Source organism: Rhopalosiphum padi, chromosome 4, assembly GCF_020882245.1.
Source record: "Rhopalosiphum padi isolate XX-2018 chromosome 4, ASM2088224v1, whole genome shotgun sequence".
Classification (NCBI taxonomy): domain Eukaryota; kingdom Metazoa; phylum Arthropoda; class Insecta; order Hemiptera; family Aphididae; genus Rhopalosiphum; species Rhopalosiphum padi.
This window is the reverse complement of record NC_083600.1, coordinates 47,062,476-47,087,269: the sequence shown is the minus strand read 5'-3', so window position 1 is coordinate 47,087,269 and position 24,794 is coordinate 47,062,476. Positions and strand designations below refer to the sequence as shown.

Sequence of the window (24,794 nt, the reverse complement as noted above, 5' to 3'; positions counted from 1 at the left end):
TAATCGTGGATCGTAGAGGAAAATAGTATTGATGAAAGACGTAGAACGCGACAATTAACAAGACGGAATATTCAAAATTTTGAAAATCCTAGGATTGGGGAAGGTTTTTTGACGACGATTTACAGTCGATATCTCGAATTTTATATTTTAGATTTATTCTAATTCTTACTGTAAAAATCTTTCTGTTGTCCAATTCTACAAGTAAAGGGCGTATTGTATTAAGCTTTAAATGGCTTCAGACGAGTAGTGTCTCAAATACTGAATTATTATGTCCTTTTTTTTTTCGAATTACAAGAATTGAGTACCTTAATTTTTCTATGGTTACACTTAGTTAATTTAATAGATTAAAAAAAAACTAATCTGATAGACAAACTGTGTTATAGGTATAGTCAGTTTATTATATAAAAATATTTTATATTTTCCTCCTCAATACCTTTTTTGGGTCTGAAAGTGTTAATATGAAATATTCATGTAGACAAGAACTTAAATAATACCTTTTTTATACATTTTATACATATTTTATTCTTGTATAAAATATTGATTTTGAATTTATTTGCATGCAATTTAATGTGTAAAACATCATAAAACAGTTGGGGGACACAATTCGTGTACCACACTTTATCATTGGAACAAAAATAGTGTACGAAAAATTTTGTTGGGACAAAACTCATTAACTTCACTTTCCCCGGTATGCCTTCATTGGGTGAATTCTCCCTTCTGTTAGTCAAATCTCATCAAATTTATTTATTGTATAACATGTGAATACATACTATAAATATATTAAATTTTGTTCACATAAAAAATATACATATGAATTTACTAGCAAAACGAAATAGTATGATTTAAAAATTATATTAAGAATACCATATTGTAATAATTATACAAACAATCGATTGTTGTAACTTTTGTAACGACACAACAACGATAAATTCGTCGAAACTAGGTTAATATAACATTTACGCAATATAATATCAACAATTAATAAGAAATAAAGAATAGTTGTTGGCGTAATAGCATATTTGTTGTTAAATATTTGTAAATTGTTTATTTATTTTGTATTGCGTGGTGGGTTATGAAGGAATCAGTTATAAAATAACTTGAGAATTATTTTTATTATCAATTCATTTTTTAAAGTGTTCACATAATTTATATTCGTTGTGCGTACCAAATAATTGAAATGCATTTTACTAAGCATTTTTTTATAACTATTACAGTTGTGGTTCTCGCAATTTTGGTTATTCCAACAACTGCTTTTCGAGAATCATATCGCTTTAAATTAATTCGCATGGATCTTATTGGTATGTTCATATTTATCGATATTTAATAATAATAATTATATATGTACATAACTTATATAAATTCTTGTAATTTTAGAAATGAATAGAGCTATTATAGATTATTTTGTACCGGATGATGCTGGTATGCTAAAATGTCTTTGTGTATAATAATTTTTTTTTTTTTGCTTATAATTAAGTTTTTTTCTATTATTGTATTATATACAAATTATGTTTGACACATCAAAATGTTATTGAATCTGACTTAAGTCAAACAAGTTTATTCATATTAATCGGATAGATAGTTGAATTATTTCTAGTCTTATGTGAAAAAATGTATATTATTATCATCTGTACTACACATTTTATTACTTTTTTCAGCTGCTTGTAAATGTAATATATTTTAACTTATTATTAGTATACATATGGTAACTTAAAAGTTAAAATAGTCTTAATATTAAGTATTAAAACGTTAATAATATTTATTATATTGTGTATCCTTCAATGATGGTCAAGACTTCTGACGGATATCTTAAATGAAACGTTCACAAAATCATAGTTCTCGGATTTATCGTGTTGTTCGTTGACGTTATTTTCTATTTTGAAGTTAACTTGTCGAATTCATAAAATGGACAATTTTTTTTTAAATTTTTATAGATTAATAATATATGTTGAATAAAGTGTGCAATTTATTGATTACTGTCCGTATTAATTTTTTAACACATTTATTGTTTATACCGAAAAAATCAAATATTTCTAAAAAAATATAATTTAAATTAAGTGTATTTTAGTATATACTAGTTAAATGCATAACCTAAAAACAGACAAAATAATGTATGGTATATTAGATTCAGAAAGGAGAGAGAGAAGTATTGATTTTACAACGATGTGTTTTCTGTTTTTACTAATGTGTTTCTTTAAAAAATAAAAAGTTGAAAATGTGATTGATGTTCAATTGTAAGGTTAGTTTCTGATAGGAAATTGAATCTAGATAATTAATGAATCAAAAGTAAGCTCAGCACTTTATATTTATTATCGTAATTATCGTTAAAACAAGATTAGTGAATTTATTATTTTTGAAACGTTTTATTAATCAATTTTCCATGATACTCGAGTATAGTTTTTTTTATAAATATTGAATTGAAATATTTTTAAAATTTAACAGATATACTAGTATATATTGCTGGATTAGGTAGTAAGTAATTTTAATGTATGATGTAGTAATATTTAGTTTATTTAAATCTTTTTTTGAAGGAAATTTAACATAGTTGAAATTATTTTATACATTTATATATATATATTTATATGTATATATAGATTTAGCAAATGCTAAGGGAAAATGATCAATTTTTACGGAGTTTATAAATGTAGTTAAAGCATGCGTCTTTTCGTCATGGTGGTTCGTTCTTATAATTTCATTTCCACATAGTGAATTTCCATGATTTTGTGAAATTAATTTAGTTTCATTGACGATCGTTTACGATTAATCAGTTAGGGGACACGCATACGGGTAGCGTATGAAACGAAATCATTGCAGTCCATTCTCAGATCAGTCCGATTAAATATGATCAACACATTTTTTTGTTTTTACAATTGGTATACAAATTGTTTACAACAAGCAAAATAGGTGGGATTTAGATAAAAAAAAAGGCCTGGTTGTCTTAATTGAAGAAACTATTTAATAATAGTACTTCATTATATGGGTGAGAGTGTTAAGTCGATTAGTAACTCACAACACCAGCTACGCTTTAGACGTCGGGTAAGGTCACTTGGGATCGTTCGGGAAGAATTGATCATTACTTGATGGATAAATTCGCATATATCTCGTACCAATCTCTATAAAGCAGTTCAGTTTCGTTATTAATGACTATAGGGTTAGGATTTATATGCTCTAAAAAACTATTAAATATCCCCTAAAATATATGCTGAGATGTTGTAAAAATTACTTAAATATTCTCCAAAAAAAGTTGTTATATGCATTTATAAAAAAAATTATGTAAAAACGTTTATTCAAAAATTTAGTGGTTAAAAAATTTGTAAAGGGCTAAATATTTAAATTATAAGTAAAATAATAAAATAGTATTTGAAAATAATGACCCACCATCGATTTCGGTATATTTTCGCTAATTTCCGAAATGCTATGACATGAAAGTAGGCGTTGCGCTCACTCTTGCATCGAAAAACACCAACCCGACTTTAAGGTAATTATTTGAAATGTCCGATCACACGACTCAAATGAATATTTACATATATAATTGGACAAAAAAAGTATTGAAGGGGCACACATATTTCCAGAGTTGAAAATAATAATTTTTATCTGTATTTTTTTAGACACTATAGGTATGTATTGTCTGTGATTTTTTCTCTTTTTTTAATTAAGTTTTATTTATTCAACAAGTTAAATAGGATTTTTGTAATTCTGTAACGGTTAAAAGATTGTAAGTTTTAAAATTTATCGATGAAGTAGATTACCGAATTTGAGAAAATATAAATCGACAAAAATTTTTAAAAATAAAATGTTATACATATTTTAGAGTTTTCTGTTTTTAATCGTAACTTTACTATTTAAGCTAATAAATATTAAATTCATCAACTGTGACAAATAACGAACAAGTAGTCTTTAAACCGTTTCAGATTTCATGACACTTTTTAATTAAATATTAATATAATGTGTGTAATTTTTCATAGTTAATTAAAATAATGTTTTTAACCATAAACTATTTTCGATTTTTAATTTATATAAAGCCACATCATAATCTACATTACTAAGAGAGTTTAAAATTGTTGACATTTACTACAACATTATTCTTTGACTATTGGTAACAAACATGTATGATAGTCATTAGAAGTGAATAGAACTATTCAATGTCCGAAAATCGGTTTGAAATTAAGGCGTTTAGTTTGAGTTTAAAAGACGAATCTAGTTTAAATTATAAAAATCGAATTTATATCGAATAGAAAAATAGAGTGAAAATTTATAATTAATCCATTCCAGCATAGTTCAAATTCCATACAAATTTCTAACGCAAAAAATAATAAACAAAAGAAATGTTTTCTATAGTTTTTTCTATTGCCTTTTCATTTTTAATCAATACGCTGTTATTTTATGCTTGTTTATTAATTTTAAATTCAACGTATTTGCATTATTGCTATTTTACAAGAATGTGTGTTTGGTTGTAAGATATAAATTTGGGAGTATTTTTATAGCAGATTGGATTTAGTTTGTACCTCCTAAAAAACTGAGTACAATATTCAAACGAGTGATTAATTTCTGAATTAAAAATTATAAACTTGTTTTAGTCTTAATTTTTTATTTCTGCATTTAAACTAAGAACTTTAAAAAAACTTTTAATTTCAGGATAACACAAAATATAATTTATTTTTTAGAATTAGATGAAAAATTCTGTTTATAACTACAAGTTTTACAAGATATATAATATAAAAATCAACCAAATAATTTATTTTTATGAGCTTTTGACATTCAAAAATATTTAAAATATTTGATTCGAGAATATAAAATTTTTTTCGACATAATATGATAAAAATGTGCCGTTTGAGTTCAAATAAATATTTACATATAATATTGGACAAAAAAAGTATTGAAGGGGCACACATATTTCAAGAGTTGAAAATAATAATTTTTATCTGTATTTTTTTAGACACTATAAGTATGTATTGTCTGTGATTTTTTCTCTTTTTTTAATTAAGTTTTATTTATTCAACAAGTTAAATAGGATTTTTGTAATTCTGTAACGGTTAAAAGATTGTAAGTTTTAAAATTTATCGATGAAGTAGATTACCGAATTTTAGAAAATATAAATCGACAAAAATTTTTAAAAATAAAATGTTATACATATTTTAGAGTTTTCTGTTTTTAATCGTAACTTTACTATTTAAGCTAATAAATATTAAATTCATCAACTGTGACAAATAACGAACAAGTAGTCTTTAAACCGTTTCAGATTTCATGACACTTTTTAATTAAATATTAATATAATGTGTGTAATTTTTCATAGTTAATTAAAATAATGTTTTTAACCATAAACTATTTTCGATTTTTAATTTATATAAAGCCACATCATAATCTACATTACTTAGAGAGTTTAAAATTGTTGACATTTACTACAACATTATTCTTTGACTATTGGTAACAAACATGTATGATAGTCATTAGAAGTGAATAGAACTATTCAATGTCCGAAAATCGGTTTGAAATTAAGGCGTTTAGTTTGAGTTTAAAAGACGAATCTAGTTTAAATTATAAAAATCGAATTTATATCGAATAGAAAAATAGAGTGAAAATTTATAATTAATCCATTCCAGCATAGTTCAAATTCCATACAAATTTCTAACGCAAAAAATAATAAACAAAAGAAATGTTTTCTATAGTTTTTTCTATTGCCTTTTCATTTTTAATCAATACGCTGTTATTTTATGCTTGTTTATTAATTTTAAATTCAACGTATTTGCATTATTGCTATTTTACAAGAATGTGTGTTTGGTTGTAAGATATAAATTTGGGAGTATTTTTATAGCAGATTGGATTTAGTTTGTACCTCCTAAAAAACTGAGTACAATATTCAAACGAGTGATTAATTTCTGAATTAAAAATTATAAACTTGTTTTAGTCTTAATTTTTTATTTCTGCATTTAAACTAAGAACTTTAAAAAAACTTTTAATTTCAGGATAACACAAAATATAATTTATTTTTTAGAATTAGATGAAAAATTCTGTTTATAACTACAAGTTTTACAAGATATATAATATAAAAATCAACCAAATAATTTATTTTTATGAGCTTTTGACATTCAAAAATATTTAAAATATTTGATTCGAGAATATAAAATTTTTTTCGACATAATATGATAAAAATGTGCCGTTTGAGTTCAAATAAATATTTACATATAATATTGGACAAAAAAAGTATTGAAGGGGCACACATATTTCAAGAGTTGAAAATAATAATTTTTATCTGTATTTTTTTAGACACTATAAGTATGTATTGTCTGTGATTTTTTCTCTTTTTTTAATTAAGTTTTATTTATTCAACAAGTTAAATAGGATTTTTGTAATTCTGTAACGGTTAAAAGATTGTAAGTTTTAAAATTTATCGATGAAGTAGATTACCGAATTTTAGAAAATATAAATCGACAAAAATTTTTAAAAATAAAATGTTATACATATTTTAGAGTTTTCTGTTTTTAATCGTAACTTTACTATTTAAGCTAATAAATATTAAATTCATCAACTGTGACAAATAACGAACAAGTAGTCTTTAAACCGTTTCAGATTTCATGACACTTTTTAATTAAATATTAATATAATGTGTGTAATTTTTCATAGTTAATTAAAATAATGTTTTTAACCATAAACTATTTTCGATTTTTAATTTATATAAAGCCACATCATAATCTACATTACTTAGAGAGTTTAAAATTGTTGACATTTACTACAACATTATTCTTTGACTATTGGTAACAAACATGTATGATAGTCATTAGAAGTGAATAGAACTATTCAATGTCCGAAAATCGGTTTGAAATTAAGGCGTTTAGTTTGAGTTTAAAAGACGAATCTAGTTTAAATTATAAAAATCGAATTTATATCGAATAGAAAAATAGAGTGAAAATTTATAATTAATCCATTCCAGCATAGTTCAAATTCCATACAAATTTCTAACGCAAAAAATAATAAACAAAAGAAATGTTTTCTATAGTTTTTTCTATTGCCTTTTCATTTTTAATCAATACGCTGTTATTTTATGCTTGTTTATTAATTTTAAATTCAACGTATTTGCATTATTGCTATTTTACAAGAATGTGTGTTTGGTTGTAAGATATAAATTTGGGAGTATTTTTATAGCAGATTGGATTTAGTTTGTACCTCCTAAAAAACTGAGTACAATATTCAAACGAGTGATTAATTTCTGAATTAAAAATTATAAACTTGTTTTAGTCTTAATTTTTTATTTCTGCATTTAAACTAAGAACTTTAAAAAAACTTTTAATTTCAGGATAACACAAAATATAATTTATTTTTTAGAATTAGATGAAAAATTCTGTTTATAACTACAAGTTTTACAAGATATATAATATAAAAATCAACCAAATAATTTATTTTTATGAGCTTTTGACATTCAAAAATATTTAAAATATTTGATTCGAGAATATAAAATTTTTTTCGACATAATATGATAAAAATGTGCCGTTTGAGTTCAAATAAATATTTACATATAATATTGGACAAAAAAAGTATTGAAGGGGCACACATATTTCAAGAGTTGAAAATAATAATTTTTATCTGTATTTTTTTAGACACTATAAGTATGTATTGTCTGTGATTTTTTCTCTTTTTTTAATTAAGTTTTATTTATTCAACAAGTTAAATAGGATTTTTGTAATTCTGTAACGGTTAAAAGATTGTAAGTTTTAAAATTTATCGATGAAGTAGATTACCGAATTTTAGAAAATATAAATCGACAAAAATTTTTAAAAATAAAATGTTATACATATTTTAGAGTTTTCTGTTTTTAATCGTAACTTTACTATTTAAGCTAATAAATATTAAATTCATCAACTGTGACAAATAACGAACAAGTAGTCTTTAAACCGTTTCAGATTTCATGACACTTTTTAATTAAATATTAATATAATGTGTGTAATTTTTCATAGTTAATTAAAATAATGTTTTTAACCATAAACTATTTTCGATTTTTAATTTATATAAAGCCACATCATAATCTACATTACTTAGAGAGTTTAAAATTGTTGACATTTACTACAACATTATTCTTTGACTATTGGTAACAAACATGTATGATAGTCATTAGAAGTGAATAGAACTATTCAATGTCCGAAAATCGGTTTGAAATTAAGGCGTTTAGTTTGAGTTTAAAAGACGAATCTAGTTTAAATTATAAAAATCGAATTTATATCGAATAGAAAAATAGAGTGAAAATTTATAATTAATCCATTCCAGCATAGTTCAAATTCCATACAAATTTCTAACGCAAAAAATAATAAACAAAAGAAATGTTTTCTATAGTTTTTTCTATTGCCTTTTCATTTTTAATCAATACGCTGTTATTTTATGCTTGTTTATTAATTTTAAATTCAACGTATTTGCATTATTGCTATTTTACAAGAATGTGTGTTTGGTTGTAAGATATAAATTTGGGAGTATTTTTATAGCAGATTGGATTTAGTTTGTACCTCCTAAAAAACTGAGTACAATATTCAAACGAGTGATTAATTTCTGAATTAAAAATTATAAACTTGTTTTAGTCTTAATTTTTTATTTCTGCATTTAAACTAAGAACTTTAAAAAAACTTTTAATTTCAGGATAACACAAAATATAATTTATTTTTTAGAATTAGATGAAAAATTCTGTTTATAACTACAAGTTTTACAAGATATATAATATAAAAATCAACCAAATAATTTATTTTTATGAGCTTTTGACATTCAAAAATATTTAAAATATTTGATTCGAGAATATAAAATTTTTTTCGACATAATATGATAAAAATGTGCCGTTTGAGTTCAAATAAATATTTACATATAATATTGGACAAAAAAAGTATTGAAGGGGCACACATATTTCAAGAGTTGAAAATAATAATTTTTATCTGTATTTTTTTAGACACTATAAGTATGTATTGTCTGTGATTTTTTCTCTTTTTTTAATTAAGTTTTATTTATTCAACAAGTTAAATAGGATTTTTGTAATTCTGTAACGGTTAAAAGATTGTAAGTTTTAAAATTTATCGATGAAGTAGATTACCGAATTTTAGAAAATATAAATCGACAAAAATTTTTAAAAATAAAATGTTATACATATTTTAGAGTTTTCTGTTTTTAATCGTAACTTTACTATTTAAGCTAATAAATATTAAATTCATCAACTGTGACAAATAACGAACAAGTAGTCTTTAAACCGTTTCAGATTTCATGACACTTTTTAATTAAATATTAATATAATGTGTGTAATTTTTCATAGTTAATTAAAATAATGTTTTTAACCATAAACTATTTTCGATTTTTAATTTATATAAAGCCACATCATAATCTACATTACTTAGAGAGTTTAAAATTGTTGACATTTACTACAACATTATTCTTTGACTATTGGTAACAAACATGTATGATAGTCATTAGAAGTGAATAGAACTATTCAATGTCCGAAAATCGGTTTGAAATTAAGGCGTTTAGTTTGAGTTTAAAAGACGAATCTAGTTTAAATTATAAAAATCGAATTTATATCGAATAGAAAAATAGAGTGAAAATTTATAATTAATCCATTCCAGCATAGTTCAAATTCCATACAAATTTCTAACGCAAAAAATAATAAACAAAAGAAATGTTTTCTATAGTTTTTTCTATTGCCTTTTCATTTTTAATCAATACGCTGTTATTTTATGCTTGTTTATTAATTTTAAATTCAACGTATTTGCATTATTGCTATTTTACAAGAATGTGTGTTTGGTTGTAAGATATAAATTTGGGAGTATTTTTATAGCAGATTGGATTTAGTTTGTACCTCCTAAAAAACTGAGTACAATATTCAAACGAGTGATTAATTTCTGAATTAAAAATTATAAACTTGTTTTAGTCTTAATTTTTTATTTCTGCATTTAAACTAAGAACTTTAAAAAAACTTTTAATTTCAGGATAACACAAAATATAATTTATTTTTTAGAATTAGATGAAAAATTCTGTTTATAACTACAAGTTTTACAAGATATATAATATAAAAATCAACCAAATAATTTATTTTTATGAGCTTTTGACATTCAAAAATATTTAAAATATTTGATTCGAGAATATAAAATTTTTTTCGACATAATATGATAAAAATGTGCCGTTTGAGTTCAAATAAATATTTACATATAATATTGGACAAAAAAAGTATTGAAGGGGCACACATATTTCAAGAGTTGAAAATAATAATTTTTATCTGTATTTTTTTAGACACTATAAGTATGTATTGTCTGTGATTTTTTCTCTTTTTTTAATTAAGTTTTATTTATTCAACAAGTTAAATAGGATTTTTGTAATTCTGTAACGGTTAAAAGATTGTAAGTTTTAAAATTTATCGATGAAGTAGATTACCGAATTTTAGAAAATATAAATCGACAAAAATTTTTAAAAATAAAATGTTATACATATTTTAGAGTTTTCTGTTTTTAATCGTAACTTTACTATTTAAGCTAATAAATATTAAATTCATCAACTGTGACAAATAACGAACAAGTAGTCTTTAAACCGTTTCAGATTTCATGACACTTTTTAATTAAATATTAATATAATGTGTGTAATTTTTCATAGTTAATTAAAATAATGTTTTTAACCATAAACTATTTTCGATTTTTAATTTATATAAAGCCACATCATAATCTACATTACTTAGAGAGTTTAAAATTGTTGACATTTACTACAACATTATTCTTTGACTATTGGTAACAAACATGTATGATAGTCATTAGAAGTGAATAGAACTATTCAATGTCCGAAAATCGGTTTGAAATTAAGGCGTTTAGTTTGAGTTTAAAAGACGAATCTAGTTTAAATTATAAAAATCGAATTTATATCGAATAGAAAAATAGAGTGAAAATTTATAATTAATCCATTCCAGCATAGTTCAAATTCCATACAAATTTCTAACGCAAAAAATAATAAACAAAAGAAATGTTTTCTATAGTTTTTTCTATTGCCTTTTCATTTTTAATCAATACGCTGTTATTTTATGCTTGTTTATTAATTTTAAATTCAACGTATTTGCATTATTGCTATTTTACAAGAATGTGTGTTTGGTTGTAAGATATAAATTTGGGAGTATTTTTATAGCAGATTGGATTTAGTTTGTACCTCCTAAAAAACTGAATACAAGATTCAAACGAGTGATTAATTTATGAATTAAAAAAGATCAACATTATTTAGTGACAATATTTTTTTCTAGGCATTTAAACTTGGAACTCTTAAAAACTTGTATTTTCGGTGATAACACAAAATACAATGTTGTAATTAGAATTAGATGAGAAATTCTGTTTATACCTACAAGTTTATATAAAATAAAAATCAACTGAATAACATAAATAATTTTTATGAGCTTTTGAAATTCAAAAATATTCAAAATAATTAATTCGAGAAATATTTGACATGATATGTTAAAATGTTCTGATATAGTTCGGTTTGGGTCTATATTTTTGATGTCGACACACTTTTTATAGTTGTATACTCTTATAACGGTATAACGTTAATTTATTTTCACTATTAGTAATAATTATTTTAAAAGTTATACATGACTCTTTAATTTTATAGATGCTGCATTTAGTGAGTATTTGTTTTTCATATACATTTTATATCGACGTGTCTAATTAGTTTAAATTTATTTAATATAATCATTCATAAAAAAATACTGGTGTAATAGAATGTTTCTATTAATAAGAAATTATATATTTTTTTTTATAGGTGATGAAGAAAGGCCAAGTAAATTTTTAAAATTTTTATACTTTGATTTATTGATTTTAATTATAAATTGAGAGTATTAAGTGCTACTGTTGTGATGTATATCTTGCATTCGTAACTGAAATTGAAATAGAAATTTTAAATAAAGTTATTGTCATTTGACCTCGATACGTGACGGTTAAAAATCTTGAGAATATCTAGTACATAAATTCAGATGAAGGAAAAGGATTACCGATTAACGCAGCAAAAAATAGTTTTATATTCCATCTCATATTTATATATTGTATTATTGTTTAGTAAATATTTTTATCACTTCTCGTCTACATTTATATCTTTGATTGGGATTGGTGTATTATAATTTATAGTGTCAATTAGATTCTGTACATAGACAGTCCATATTGGCAATATAATATACAGGATGATTCTTTTATAAAATAATACTCATTATTTCAAAAAGTATTAATGTTTTTGAAAATATTTTTTTACATAGTTTCAAGTTGTTAAAAGACAACGTTTTTATTAAAAATTTATATTTTTAAATATTTTTTATCCTTATAATTTTTTAAGTTTTTTACTTTTTTGAATGACAACATAATGTTTTAATTTCATATTCCAAAGAAGAAGAATTTTCTGAATATTTTGATACATAAAATTTGAATTTAGGGTGAGTAGTTTATGAGTTATACTTATTTAAAGTTTAGACAATCGGAGTAGTGGATAAACATTTTGCGGGGTAACCCCGTACCACAACACTCCACACAAATAATCATTAAATAAGTATAACTCATAAACTACTCACACTAAATTTAAATTTTGTGTATCAAAATACTCAGAAAATTTTTCTGCTTTGGAATATGAAATTTAAACACTATGTTGTCATTCAAAAAAGTAAAAAACTTAAAAAATTATAAGGGTAAAAATATTTAAAAATATAATTTTTTAATAAAAACGTATTTTTTTTTAACAATTTGAAACTATATAAAAAAATATTTTCAAAACATGAATACTTTTTGAAATAATGAGTTTTTATGATAAAAGAAGCACCCTGTATATATATATATATATATACGTGTCACTTTGTAGTGGCGTGTTTCCATAAGTCTTAGTGTTTGACATACCGTAGATAAAGTTGTTACAAAATCCGAATTTTTTGTGTCACCCGTTTATTGCATCTTATGTATTTAATTCATCAATAAAATAATATATTTTTAATACTATCTCTGCTAGATGGCATGTTTCTATTCGATATTATATATTATAACTATAATGTATATTATGATAAGTTATATTTTTATTATGTTATTATGGTATTGATAATAAAATATTTTAATTTTTTTTAATAGATTTATCACGTAAGTTAAATTTCAATAATATTGTTTAATAAGGTTTATTTCAATAAATTATATTAACCATAAAAATGAATTAATCATACCTACATTATGTTTTTATTTTATTTAGCTGAATTATTTGGTGCGTAATTTCTTTGTTATAAATCATTGCATTGCGCATTATATAAATAATATATTATATAAATATTTTTATTTGATACGTTTCTCGTTAGAAATTTTATAAATAATAATCACTTATCAAAAACAGTAAACTACATAAATTTAAAAAACAGATATGCTGGTCTTGAGCCATTTTTATATTTTAAAGTTCAAAATAGTAATTTCACTATTTCGAATTGCTTAAATCATTTTAATATATCCATAAACTTTTTTTTTTTTAGTGGTATTTGGTATGTATTTTTTTAACGTTCAGAATTTAGTTCTTCATTTTGAACACTATTGTAAATTTAGTTTTATATAATATTACAATTTTATTAATACTTTGATATTAACTTTATACTTAATTTTTTTAGATGAGATTGGTAAATATTTATTTTTTGTTTTTCCATTTTTTTTTCTCTTGATGAATATCATTACGTGATTTTTACAATGAAGATATATTTATAAGAATTAAAACATAGAAAAGCTTTTAAATTATAATTATAATAACAGATGTTTACTTAAAATAAAAGGCACAAAATTATTAATTAACACATTTCAATAATAATTTCTAAAAATGATATCATTGATTTAATAAAAATAAATAAGAATCTATCTAAAAGTCTCAATATTCTAGAATCTAGATAAATCTATCCATTATGTCAACAAAACTGGTTATCAGTGGCTCAACATAATCTACCTCCAACAGGATTATTTATGTATAAGTTATGGGTCACATGACTGGGCAGGACTACATTGTCTGTAGAATATAATATTATATTTGTACACATTAAAAATTATCTTAAATATTATTGTCCTCAGATAGGCGATGTAAGTATTATTTCTTTATTTTGTATATAATAAAGATATTTCACTTGAACAAGAGCCTAAAAATTTAGAATATAAGTGAATCGTTTTGAAAAATGTGTGTTTTATATTTTATTTTTCGGTACAGAAAAATTCTTCTAACTGCAACATTCTGGGATTTTTTTTTTTATAAAATTGCTGAAGTTTATTACATTGATTTTAGCTGAAATAATTTGGGATGAAATTTAACCTTACAACGACGAAGACATTGGGATATTTACGTAACGCTAGTTCTCGAAAAAAATGATAAATGATCTTAGAAAACAATAAATCACCGGATCTAAATAAATCTGTTTGGTTCTAAAGTACAATGCTAATTCAAATAAGTTATATATATATATTAAAATGTGTTTAAGTCAGCAAAGAGTTATATAATATATTTTTTTAGTTAATAATGTAATATTTAGTAATTTTTCTGGTTCAATATTGTTAATTTATTAAATACTGTATATGTAATACTAGACATTTATTTAAATAGGGTGCTATGAAAGTGTTACAGACTAAATACGAAAGTACATATTCCCTGTTGTAGTACTACGATAACTATACGGTAATCTGAGAATCGCATGAATTTCTATAATGAATTGGAAAATGGTAGACACAAATATGGAGTAGAGTTTATGGCCAGTAACGCAATACTACCACATTGGAAACTGATACATAATAGAACTGTAGTAAAATGAATTGCATCCAGTAGGAATATGGTACTTACTTATAATAAAAGATCAAAATCATGAATTTCTTAGTTGGACAATACCCTTTTGAACTTTTTTAATATATTAAGAGTAAAAAAAAATTATTAAAACCATATACACAATTAAAATTCGGTAGATAATATATTTATAAAACATCTTGTCTTATCTATTATGTACATTTTAAGTTTATTGTTTTTTTCATTTATTACATCATCGCTAACAATTATATTACGTTATTTTTGTAGATAACCTAAGTATGTACATGTGTATTTTTTTAATTGATATTTAACTCAGCTATTATATTATTGTAATCTAATTATAATTTTTTGGTTCTAATAACCACAGTGTCAATTCCTTTAGGTATTATCTACATAGTAAAATATATTAGAAATACCTTATATTCATTATGTAAATAACGAAATCCTTTTAAAGAGTTCAATATAAAATTATTAATTATTGAAATACCAGATCTTATTTCTCTAGAAATATACATTTAAAAAGTTCTAACCAAGCAAAAAATAATAATTTAACAAGCAAATGACTCCACCGTAGAACTTATTGATTCTTAACTGACATTTTTTTTTTTAATTTAAAAAAAAATATTATTGTGTGAAGTTTGATCAGATTTGCTATATAAAATTACAGAATATTTTGAAACGATAATAAATCATAATTTTTAATACATTTCAAAAGTTATTGGTTATTATAACTAATTAATATATTGATTATTATTAAATTTTTTTAGATCTGGTTAGTGGTACGTAAATTTAATATTATTAGTATTATTCTATTTTTTTTTTATAAAATTTCAAATGTACATTAACAAAATGGGTGTGCTTAAAAAAAAAAATTGTGAATTTGATTTTTTTTTAAATCCAGTTTTTTTTTTTGTATAGGCTAAACGAAGAAACCAATTTATAAAATTTTAAATTAACTATTAGGTAGTCTTGTTGAAATTATTATCATTGTGATCTCGATATCGATTTGTTTTGAATTGCTCTTCTCGGACGCTATAGGCACGTGCATATTTGTTTATCTTCACGATATTTAAAAAGTCGTATATTTTGTATAATATTCATATTCTTTTTGCTCTCACTGATTGTAATTTTTAAAGTTCGCATGTTGTGAACCATACAACACCATCAATCTTGATCATCATATCAGATGGTAATAATATGCATTTTAAAATGATGTCTGCTAAGTAGTAGACCAACATTTTACAAGTTATCATGTACTACTTCACTCTACTCATCGAATACACGTCCAGTAATCAATTTCGATTTATCGAAATACCCTGAAAAATTTTCTGCTTCAGAATATAATATTAAAATATTATATCGTTATATAAAAAATATAACTTAAATATGTTATTTTCACAAAAAATGATGTACCTAAACAAAAAAAAAAAAAGGTTTATAAAGTTTAATACATTTTAAATAATGATTGTTTTTTAATTAAATAATTATTCAGTACAAAATATATATTTTTTACATATTAAAAATTAACCAAAAATTATTGTCTGCAGATGTCCGAGGTACGTGTTATTTTTATTTTATTTTATTTATTAATTAGAATTAATCGTGTACTTTTAAAAAATGATATGAATTTGCAGTAATTTGTTTACCTTTAGATAATTTGTTCTGTCCTATTTTATTTACTACATGCAGTTATCTAGCCAGTAAAGTTTGTAGTTAAAATTAATGAAACAACAATGGATAAATGAGAATATTTACACAACGTCAATTTTTAACAACGCTAATTTTTTTTGTCATTCAACATGAAATCATTTGATCTAAAAAGGAGTATTCGATTTTAAACTACAATATTAATATCGGGAAGTTATAAACTTCATAACTTTTTTTTTATATTTATGATCGAACTGATTTCTGAATAGCAGTATAAAAAAATTAAAACGGACTTTTGATACGTTTTTAAATTTTTGACTGATATAATAATATTTTTCAACAGAAATATTTAAAATCATAATTACTTAAAACAATATATAACAGTTTATTTGTATGTTAATATTTTAAAGGATTTTTTTTATTGAAAATATTATCATTTATAGGAAATTCTATTATAAATATTTAGTAAAACGTATGGTTATTCGTTATTAAACTACAAAAAAATAAGAAAATCGTTTTTTGTCTTTCCATAACCGTTTTCTATAATGTACCGACAAGCGACTTTACCGACCCAATTTTCAAATAGAAACTAGTCACAAACTTATAAATATAACATTTTTTATATAATATAATAAAAAGTGATTTTAGACACAAAAAAACAATATAGTAAATAAAAAACTTTCACATCGTTCCTATGTCAATATATTCATCGCTCGGATTGCTATACAAGAATATTGTCTCCACTCAGTTTGAAGTGAATGTAGCTCTACTAAGAAATAACTAAATATTTAAAAATTTGAACTTAACTATTAGGTAGTCTTGTTGAAATTATTATCATTGTAATCTCGATATCGATTTGTTTCGAATTGGGCTTCTCGGACGCTATAGGTACGTGCGTATTTGTTTATCTTCACGATATTTAAAAAGTCATATATTTTGTATAATATTCATATTCTTTTTGCTCTCACTGATTGTAATTTTTTAAGTTTGCATTTTGTGCACCCTACAACACCATTAATCTTGATCATCTTATCAGATGGTAATAATATGCATTTTAAAATGATGTCTGCTAAGTAGTAGACCAACAATTTACAGGTTATCATGTACTACTTCACTCTACTCATCGAATTCACGTCCAGTAATCAATTTCGATTTATCGAAATACCCTGAAAAATATTCTGCTTCAGAATATAATATTAAAATATTACATTGTTATTTAAAAAATATAACTTAAATATGTTACTTTCACAAAAAATTATATACCTAAACAAAACAAAAAAAGTTTTATAAAGTTTAATACAATTTAAATTATAATTGTTTTTTAATAAAATAATTATTGAGTACAAAGTATATATTTTTTACATATTAAAAATTAACCAAAAATTATTGTCTGCAGATTTCAATGGTACGTGTTATTTTAATTTAATTTAATTTATTAATTAGAATTACAAAAAAACAATATAATAAATAAAAAACTTACACATCGTTCCTATATCAATATATTCATCGCTCGGATTGCTATACAAGAATATTGACTCCACTCAGTTTGAAGTGAATGTAGCTCTACTAAGAAATAACTGAATATTTGAAAATTTTAGATAATTCATAAATCTTAATTATTCTTAATAGTTATTTTATTATTGATAACTCATTTGCAATTGTAATTACTTTTTATTAGGCAATATTATTAAAGGTACGTAAATATTATTAGTATTTTCTTAATAAATTTAATTTGTATGTATAATTTTGTTGTAGAAATTGTTTATTACATAGTTTCTAGTGAATAAAACAACATATTTTGTAACGGAACAGTCGTCCTACGATATAAAACGGTCTAAGTAATCGATATATGTTGCGCCGTCTGCCGAGTTCGGTTCGCCGGTCAAGTAGCCGCTTGCTTAAGCTACGCGCTGCCGGTGATCAACTCCATGCCTTTCAATTGTGTCCCTTTCTTAAAGCCCACATTTGTAAATTGGATCGGACAAATTCATCCGGACACACCCGAGAATTATCGCCCTCATCGGCTCACTTGCATAAGCCCGGCCGACGCGATAGCGACGCTACTTTCGCCTAATTTTAAAAAATAAATAAAAACTAGACGTACGCCTTTTTAATTACCGATACAGTCGGTCCATTCGGACGTATCTGTTTAAATTTCTTAATAAGTTTTATTTTTTTAAATACTTTGTATTACAGTGAAACCTCTCAATAGTGAACCCTTCTTCATACTGGACACTTTTAAATTCCCCGCAAAACTGTATGTTTATATTAGAAAATTTAACCTTTTAATAGTGGACACTCCTAATAGTAGACGTGGACACTACAAATTGGTACTAAAATTAAAAATGACCTCCCATCAATTAACACAATATTACATGTACATATCGAAAATGTTTAAGTAATAAAAATACTATATTTTTATTTTATACCTTTTTTTTTATATATAATCTTATCTTAATGGTTTTCCTATTTGAAAAATGACAATTGGTTCGGTTATGTGTTAGGTAAGAAGATGAGATCACATTTTTAATGGTAGTCAATTTGCAAATTCATTATGAAGAGCACACAAAAAGAGATTACTGATTTTTTTAATTGTGCATAATCATAAAATATTTTTATACTCACCTTTTTACTACATAAATATTGTATATTATAAAATAAATAATAAATTAATATTTCAATATAAACCAATTGTCCGCTTTATATAGGTTTCACTGTATTAAACATGAAGTGGATAAATAAAAATATTTACGCAATATCAATTTTCGACAAAGCTGATTTTTTTTGTTATCCAATATGCAATTATTTAAAATAAATAGAACTGTTATATTTTAAACTACAATATTAAAATCAGCAGGTTATAAAATTCATAACAATTTTTTTAATTTATGCTAGAATTTGTGTCTTAATAACTGTATGAAAAAATTAAATGGAACCTTTTATACATTTTCAAATTATTGAATATTAAAATAATTCTTTGTGTAACAGTTGATAGATACAAAAAATAGTATAATCAATAATGAACGTACACATTGTTGTAACATCAATAAATTCATCTCTCATAGTAAAATTTAAACATATTATTGTCTCCACTCAGTCTGCAGTGAATGTATCTCTACTAAGGAATAACTGAATATTTTGAAATTTAGCTAATTCATAAATCCTTATACATATCATTCATTATTATTAACAATATTTAAATTATATTTTTTTAGCAAAAATGAGTTGTAAGTAAATATTATTAGTATTTTATAATTTTTTTCGTATGTACAATATTATTTTAGAAAATATTTTTTTACATAATTTCCAGAGAATAAAACAACATATTATTAATAAGTTTTATTTCAACTGTCTTTTGATACTTTAAAATCGATTTTCAGACGAGTAAATTATAAATTATATCAAATTATGATTTCATTTATCTTATTAATTAAATTTAAAAATTATATAATATGCAGTAATAAAAAAGATTAAACCTATTTTCATATACATATTTTATTATGATACGAAGAAAATAAAACCTAAAATATGCGATAAAAAATTTGAAATTTGAAATATTTTTATCGAAAAATAAATAAGTATCGAATACTATTTCTCCTACCTATATCCCAATAAAATATGCAAACGCATTAAGTTTTGAGCTCCGGTACATTATGTATTTCAAATTAAAGTTTGCAGAGTAATAGAACAATATTTTACAATGTATCCTGTACCATTTCACTCTACTCAACAAATACTCGCTCGATTATCTATTTTGATGCATCGAAATACTCCAAATAGTGTATCTCTCCAAAATATAAGATTAAATATGACTGCTGTAATTCCAAAAATTTAATTTTTAGATCATGTATTTCAAAAGAAAATTATGTAAAAAAATATTTTAAAAAACTATAATACATTTTATAAAATGTTTATTTTTCAATAAAATAACAACTCTGTATAAAGTATATATTTTGTACATATTAAAAATTAACTTAAAAATTATTGCCTGCAGTTGCCCCAGGTATGTGTTATTATATTTTTTTTTTTCGTATAAATTTATGATATTTTGCAAGACATATGGCCTACAATGTTTTATTTGATATGAGAAAATATTATGTGGTTTTTATTTCATTGATTGAAATAGTAAAAATGCTTCTTTCTCAATATTCTGATAAATACATTACGGTACACCGAATCATCGGTTTACTCTTTTATCATTCAGCACTGATACCGATAAAATATTATGTAGCTATAATTTATAAATTAAACTGTACCGATTAATTAAAACTAATAAGTCGCTAAATTTTAAAAATTATCTCATACTAAATATTTTTAAATTACGATAATTTATAAAACACCTTAATTCATTCTATATATTTAATATAAATTTATTATTAAAATGTATAATAACTTTTTTTCAGGACTACCTGCAGCCAGTAATTATTTTTCAAATCAATATTTATTATTTAATTAGTTCACCAAATCACTGTTTACACCTAAATACCGTTATTTTTTAATTATGATCTTAATTAGAACTGTTTGGTTCTAAATTATAATATTAAAATGGTTAAATAAATCAGAGATTACCAAAAATTATTTTTATATATTCATTATGTAATATATTTTAATATTTATTTGACGGTTCAATATTTTGAATTGCTGCATTACCAAATTTGCACGCTTCTCTGGAAACATACAAATATATGCTGTTTAAAAATGTTCTCACTGATTGAAAAAAAATTATTAAAAACCAAATATTTCTACCGTAGAACTTCTTAATTACTAATTAATATTTGTGTATTCTGTATTTAATTTAAAAGAAGATATTATAAAGTTTGAAGTTTAAGTAACTTTCCTACGGAATTACTGAATATTATGAAATTTTTATAGTTCATGAATTGTATTAATATTGATGACCTCGATTTTTATACATTATTATTAATACAATAGTAATAATTTACCTTATAATAGAAAAATCATAAATATTTTGTAACAATTATATATTACTTTTTATATATTATTACAGAAATACAACGTGCGTATTTAGTTATATTTTTTAACAAATAATTTAAAAAATAGATTGCAACTTTGATCTTAAACTAGAACATAATTATATTTAAATTGTCTATATTATTAAATATATAATATATAATATGTTATAAATATATTAATATATACATATTATATTAACACAATGTATTAATTAGTATGTTATTGATTTTATTCCTAGAGTTTACAAGTAAGTGTAATATCTATTTATAAACTTAAAACATATATGGATATTTCTAGCTAAATTTATGAAATATGTGTGATATAACTTTTATAATGATTATGAATCTTTACAATTAGTATTATACAGAACATTTTAAAAGTGTGTGTGTGTGTACATTTCGTTTATTTTCTATACTTGATTTATGTTAGAATCACACACATATTATAATATCACATTAAAATGACAGTTTATAATTTTTCTTTTCTAGTTGGAGTAGTATGGGGTACGTACGTTTTTAATTTAAGTGTGTATAAAATATATATTTTATAAGTTATAACTATTAAAGTGCGTTTTGTACTTTGATATATCTAAAAAATAATATGCATTTGAATTTTGAATTTAATTCATCTATTTAAAACGTATGTAAAATATAAAATAAATTCTATTAAATAGCAGAATATTTTGATTTGTATAAATAAATCATCTCACAAACACTCATGTTTAAATTGTAATTGTTTAATTATAAAATATATTTACTTGAGTGAGTCACAATGATGGTATAGCGTTAAATATCAAATCAATGACATACAAAAATCTTTTGTGATCTTTGGCGATCTGTCAGCCTATTACTAAGTATATTGTTTTTAATATTACTATTCGTAAATTTATTATACTATGAGTTTTATGGTAGGTTGGTTAAATTTTTATTCGCAATTATATCATCATTTGTTGTGTTATGTATACATGTATTTATTATACTCATATTTATTATATGATATTGTACATTAATATTATTGTTATTAACGTACGTGTCAATCAGTTGGAAAAAATATTATCAAGATAATTATTCAAATTATTTCTGAGAAACTTCGTATTCTATTCACAATCAAGCCCCGGATATAAAGATTTCACATTTTATAATTTTTCAACTGCAAAAGTGTTTTTAAAATAATGATTGTCAATATTTACTTATAGAGATAGATTGCATCTATTTTTTTTAAATTAATTTTAATAAGCCTATAAAATAACTTTTTTGCGATATTGAATTACATGTTTTAGATTTTTGACTGTAGGAATCATTTTTAATGATATTTATAGGAATACATTGAAAAATGCTAATCTCAATAAGAGTTATAATATTTGGAAAACTATGCTATGTATAGGAATCCTTATATTGTCATTGACTGCAGGTAAATACATAGGCAAGATTTATATGGAAGTTTAGGTTTTTTATTTCGTAAAGATCATGTAAATAATATGGATTAAAATGTATGATTGATCAATTAAGTATGCGTATTACGGTGTAATTGTTTAAATTTATAATAATAAAGTCTAAAAATGCAATCAACTATATAGTTTTGAATAGTGGTATTGGTATAATTGTAAAATATGTGATTATGTTGTTATTTTTATATGGACAAACTTCAATTATATCACCTCCTTTTTATATCTAGATATTTATTTGTTGCTATTATCCCGTATATCAATTTTCCAGATATTTGTTTAGTTGTATACTTATATACAATATTTATACCATTAAATACTTAGATAATTATCATAACTTTTTTTATTTTTAACAGCTATGGCAGAGGATTACAAAGCTAATATCAATTCTATAAAAAATGAACCATGTATGTATAATTGTGTAGCATTATAAACTGTTACAACCAAAATATTACCTATGGCTAAATGTAGTATAGTGGATAACCGGTGCCCACAGGTTAATATGGGCATCCGCTTAATATGTGCAAAATGGTCTGGTCCCAATAAAAATGTATATTAACAAAGTTAAAAATATGGACACTCGATTCAGTTTATATAGGCAATTTTTATTTTATCATAGTGTTAGAATATACACATATGTATTTAAAAACGACTAATTTTATCGGGTTTCGTCATACCTATCTATGAGATTGTGTTTATCGAAAGTAATAAAAAGCATTACCATTTAAACCGTAAAACCCTTTTCTGTATATTGTAGAAAAACGGCACAAATAAGTTTTTCGTAGTTTCTATTGTTGAAAACAATGTTACAACGTTACTACATACACCGCCAGTTTCGACACAAAAAGGCGAATAGTTTTGATGTAAGGTACATCTACCTTGCGGTAAAATTGTGAACTTCGGATGAAAAATCTTAGGTAAACAAAAATACTATCTTGTAGTACTTTTTGTCCGGAATATTTTAAAAATAAGTATAGATTTTTAAGTATAATATTTATTGAAATATATCATAAACTAATTTTGAGCCCAAAATAACCCCCGATCAACTTTTAGAGGTAGTTTCACTTGAATATTTTATTAAATATTTTTTTAAAACAATTGCGGTTTTTATGAGCAACCCCTAATGTGGGAAAACAGAGTTGGTCCCAACGTGCCCACATTAAGCGGAATCCACTGTACATATTGTGATGATATGATTTATTGCAACATTATAACTGGGTTCTGTTATAATTTGTATTTATATTTTTCAAGTAATAATCAAATATATACAAATAATTTGAATCAGTATTGGCCACGGAATAATGTAGTGATTGACTTTACCTGTGATCCCAGAATTATTGCTCGGACGAAGTATTGAATACAATAATACAAAGTTTGAGATAAAGCCTTACGTTCATATTATTTGTATATAAACGATTCTTAAGATATTATTTTGGTAAATTTTCAACTAATCTATTTCAAATAAATTTTTTAGTATTACAATCCATAGAAGGCCTAGTGAACAGATATTGTATTTTTTACAATTCAAAAAATGGTGTGATTCAAAAAAACTATTATAAAGCAAAATTTGAAGCGGTTGTTACGGCGATGTTTCCTGTACCGCAATGATGTGATGATGACTATTTCGGGTGTCAATGAAACTTTCTTTTCAAGAAAAAGTTTTATTTAATGAAATATGTAGTCCATATTTTACTTTTTTTTTTTAAATAATTAAATTAAATTTATGTTCTATTGAGTACCTTTATCCTTATTATCCAGTATAAGAACTTTAAATATTACATGTTTACAATCAAAGAAAAATACATTACCTAATTAAGAATCATTTTTGTAAATAAAATGCAATAAAAAAAAAAATATATTTTTGTATATTTAGATTTATGTTATATTTCTATTTTATATAATTAAATGGAATAGAATTTTTCAACAAAATCTATTTTTTCAAAATAAAATTTAGTTTTTT

At 23.2% G+C, this 24,794-nt stretch overlaps 1 protein-coding gene across 1 annotated transcript; it reads left to right on the top strand.

The window, feature by feature from the left end:
* Nucleotides 1-1,139: 1,139 nt before the first annotated feature.
* On the top strand, nt 1,140-24,623 carry LOC132931049 (uncharacterized). The gene is made up of 3 exons (XM_060997246.1): nt 1,140-1,298; nt 23,191-23,241; nt 24,309-24,623. Exons 1-3 carry the CDS (start codon nt 1,178-1,180, stop codon nt 24,440-24,442), a joined length of 306 nt encoding a protein of 101 aa, XP_060853229.1. The 5' UTR covers nt 1,140-1,177; the 3' UTR covers nt 24,443-24,623.
* Nucleotides 24,624-24,794: the final 171 nt, after the last annotated feature.

Coding starts and splice junctions, on each gene's coding strand:
- LOC132931049 (XM_060997246.1), top strand. CDS start 1,178: ATGCATTTTACTAAGCATTTTTTTATAACTATTACAGTTGTGGTTCTC. Junction 1,299..23,190: donor AATTCGCATGGATCTTATTG/GTATGTTCATAT, acceptor TATTTTTAACAG/CTATGGCAGAGGATTACAAA. Junction 23,242..24,308: donor TTCTATAAAAAATGAACCAT/GTATGTATAATT, acceptor TAAATTTTTTAG/TATTACAATCCATAGAAGGC.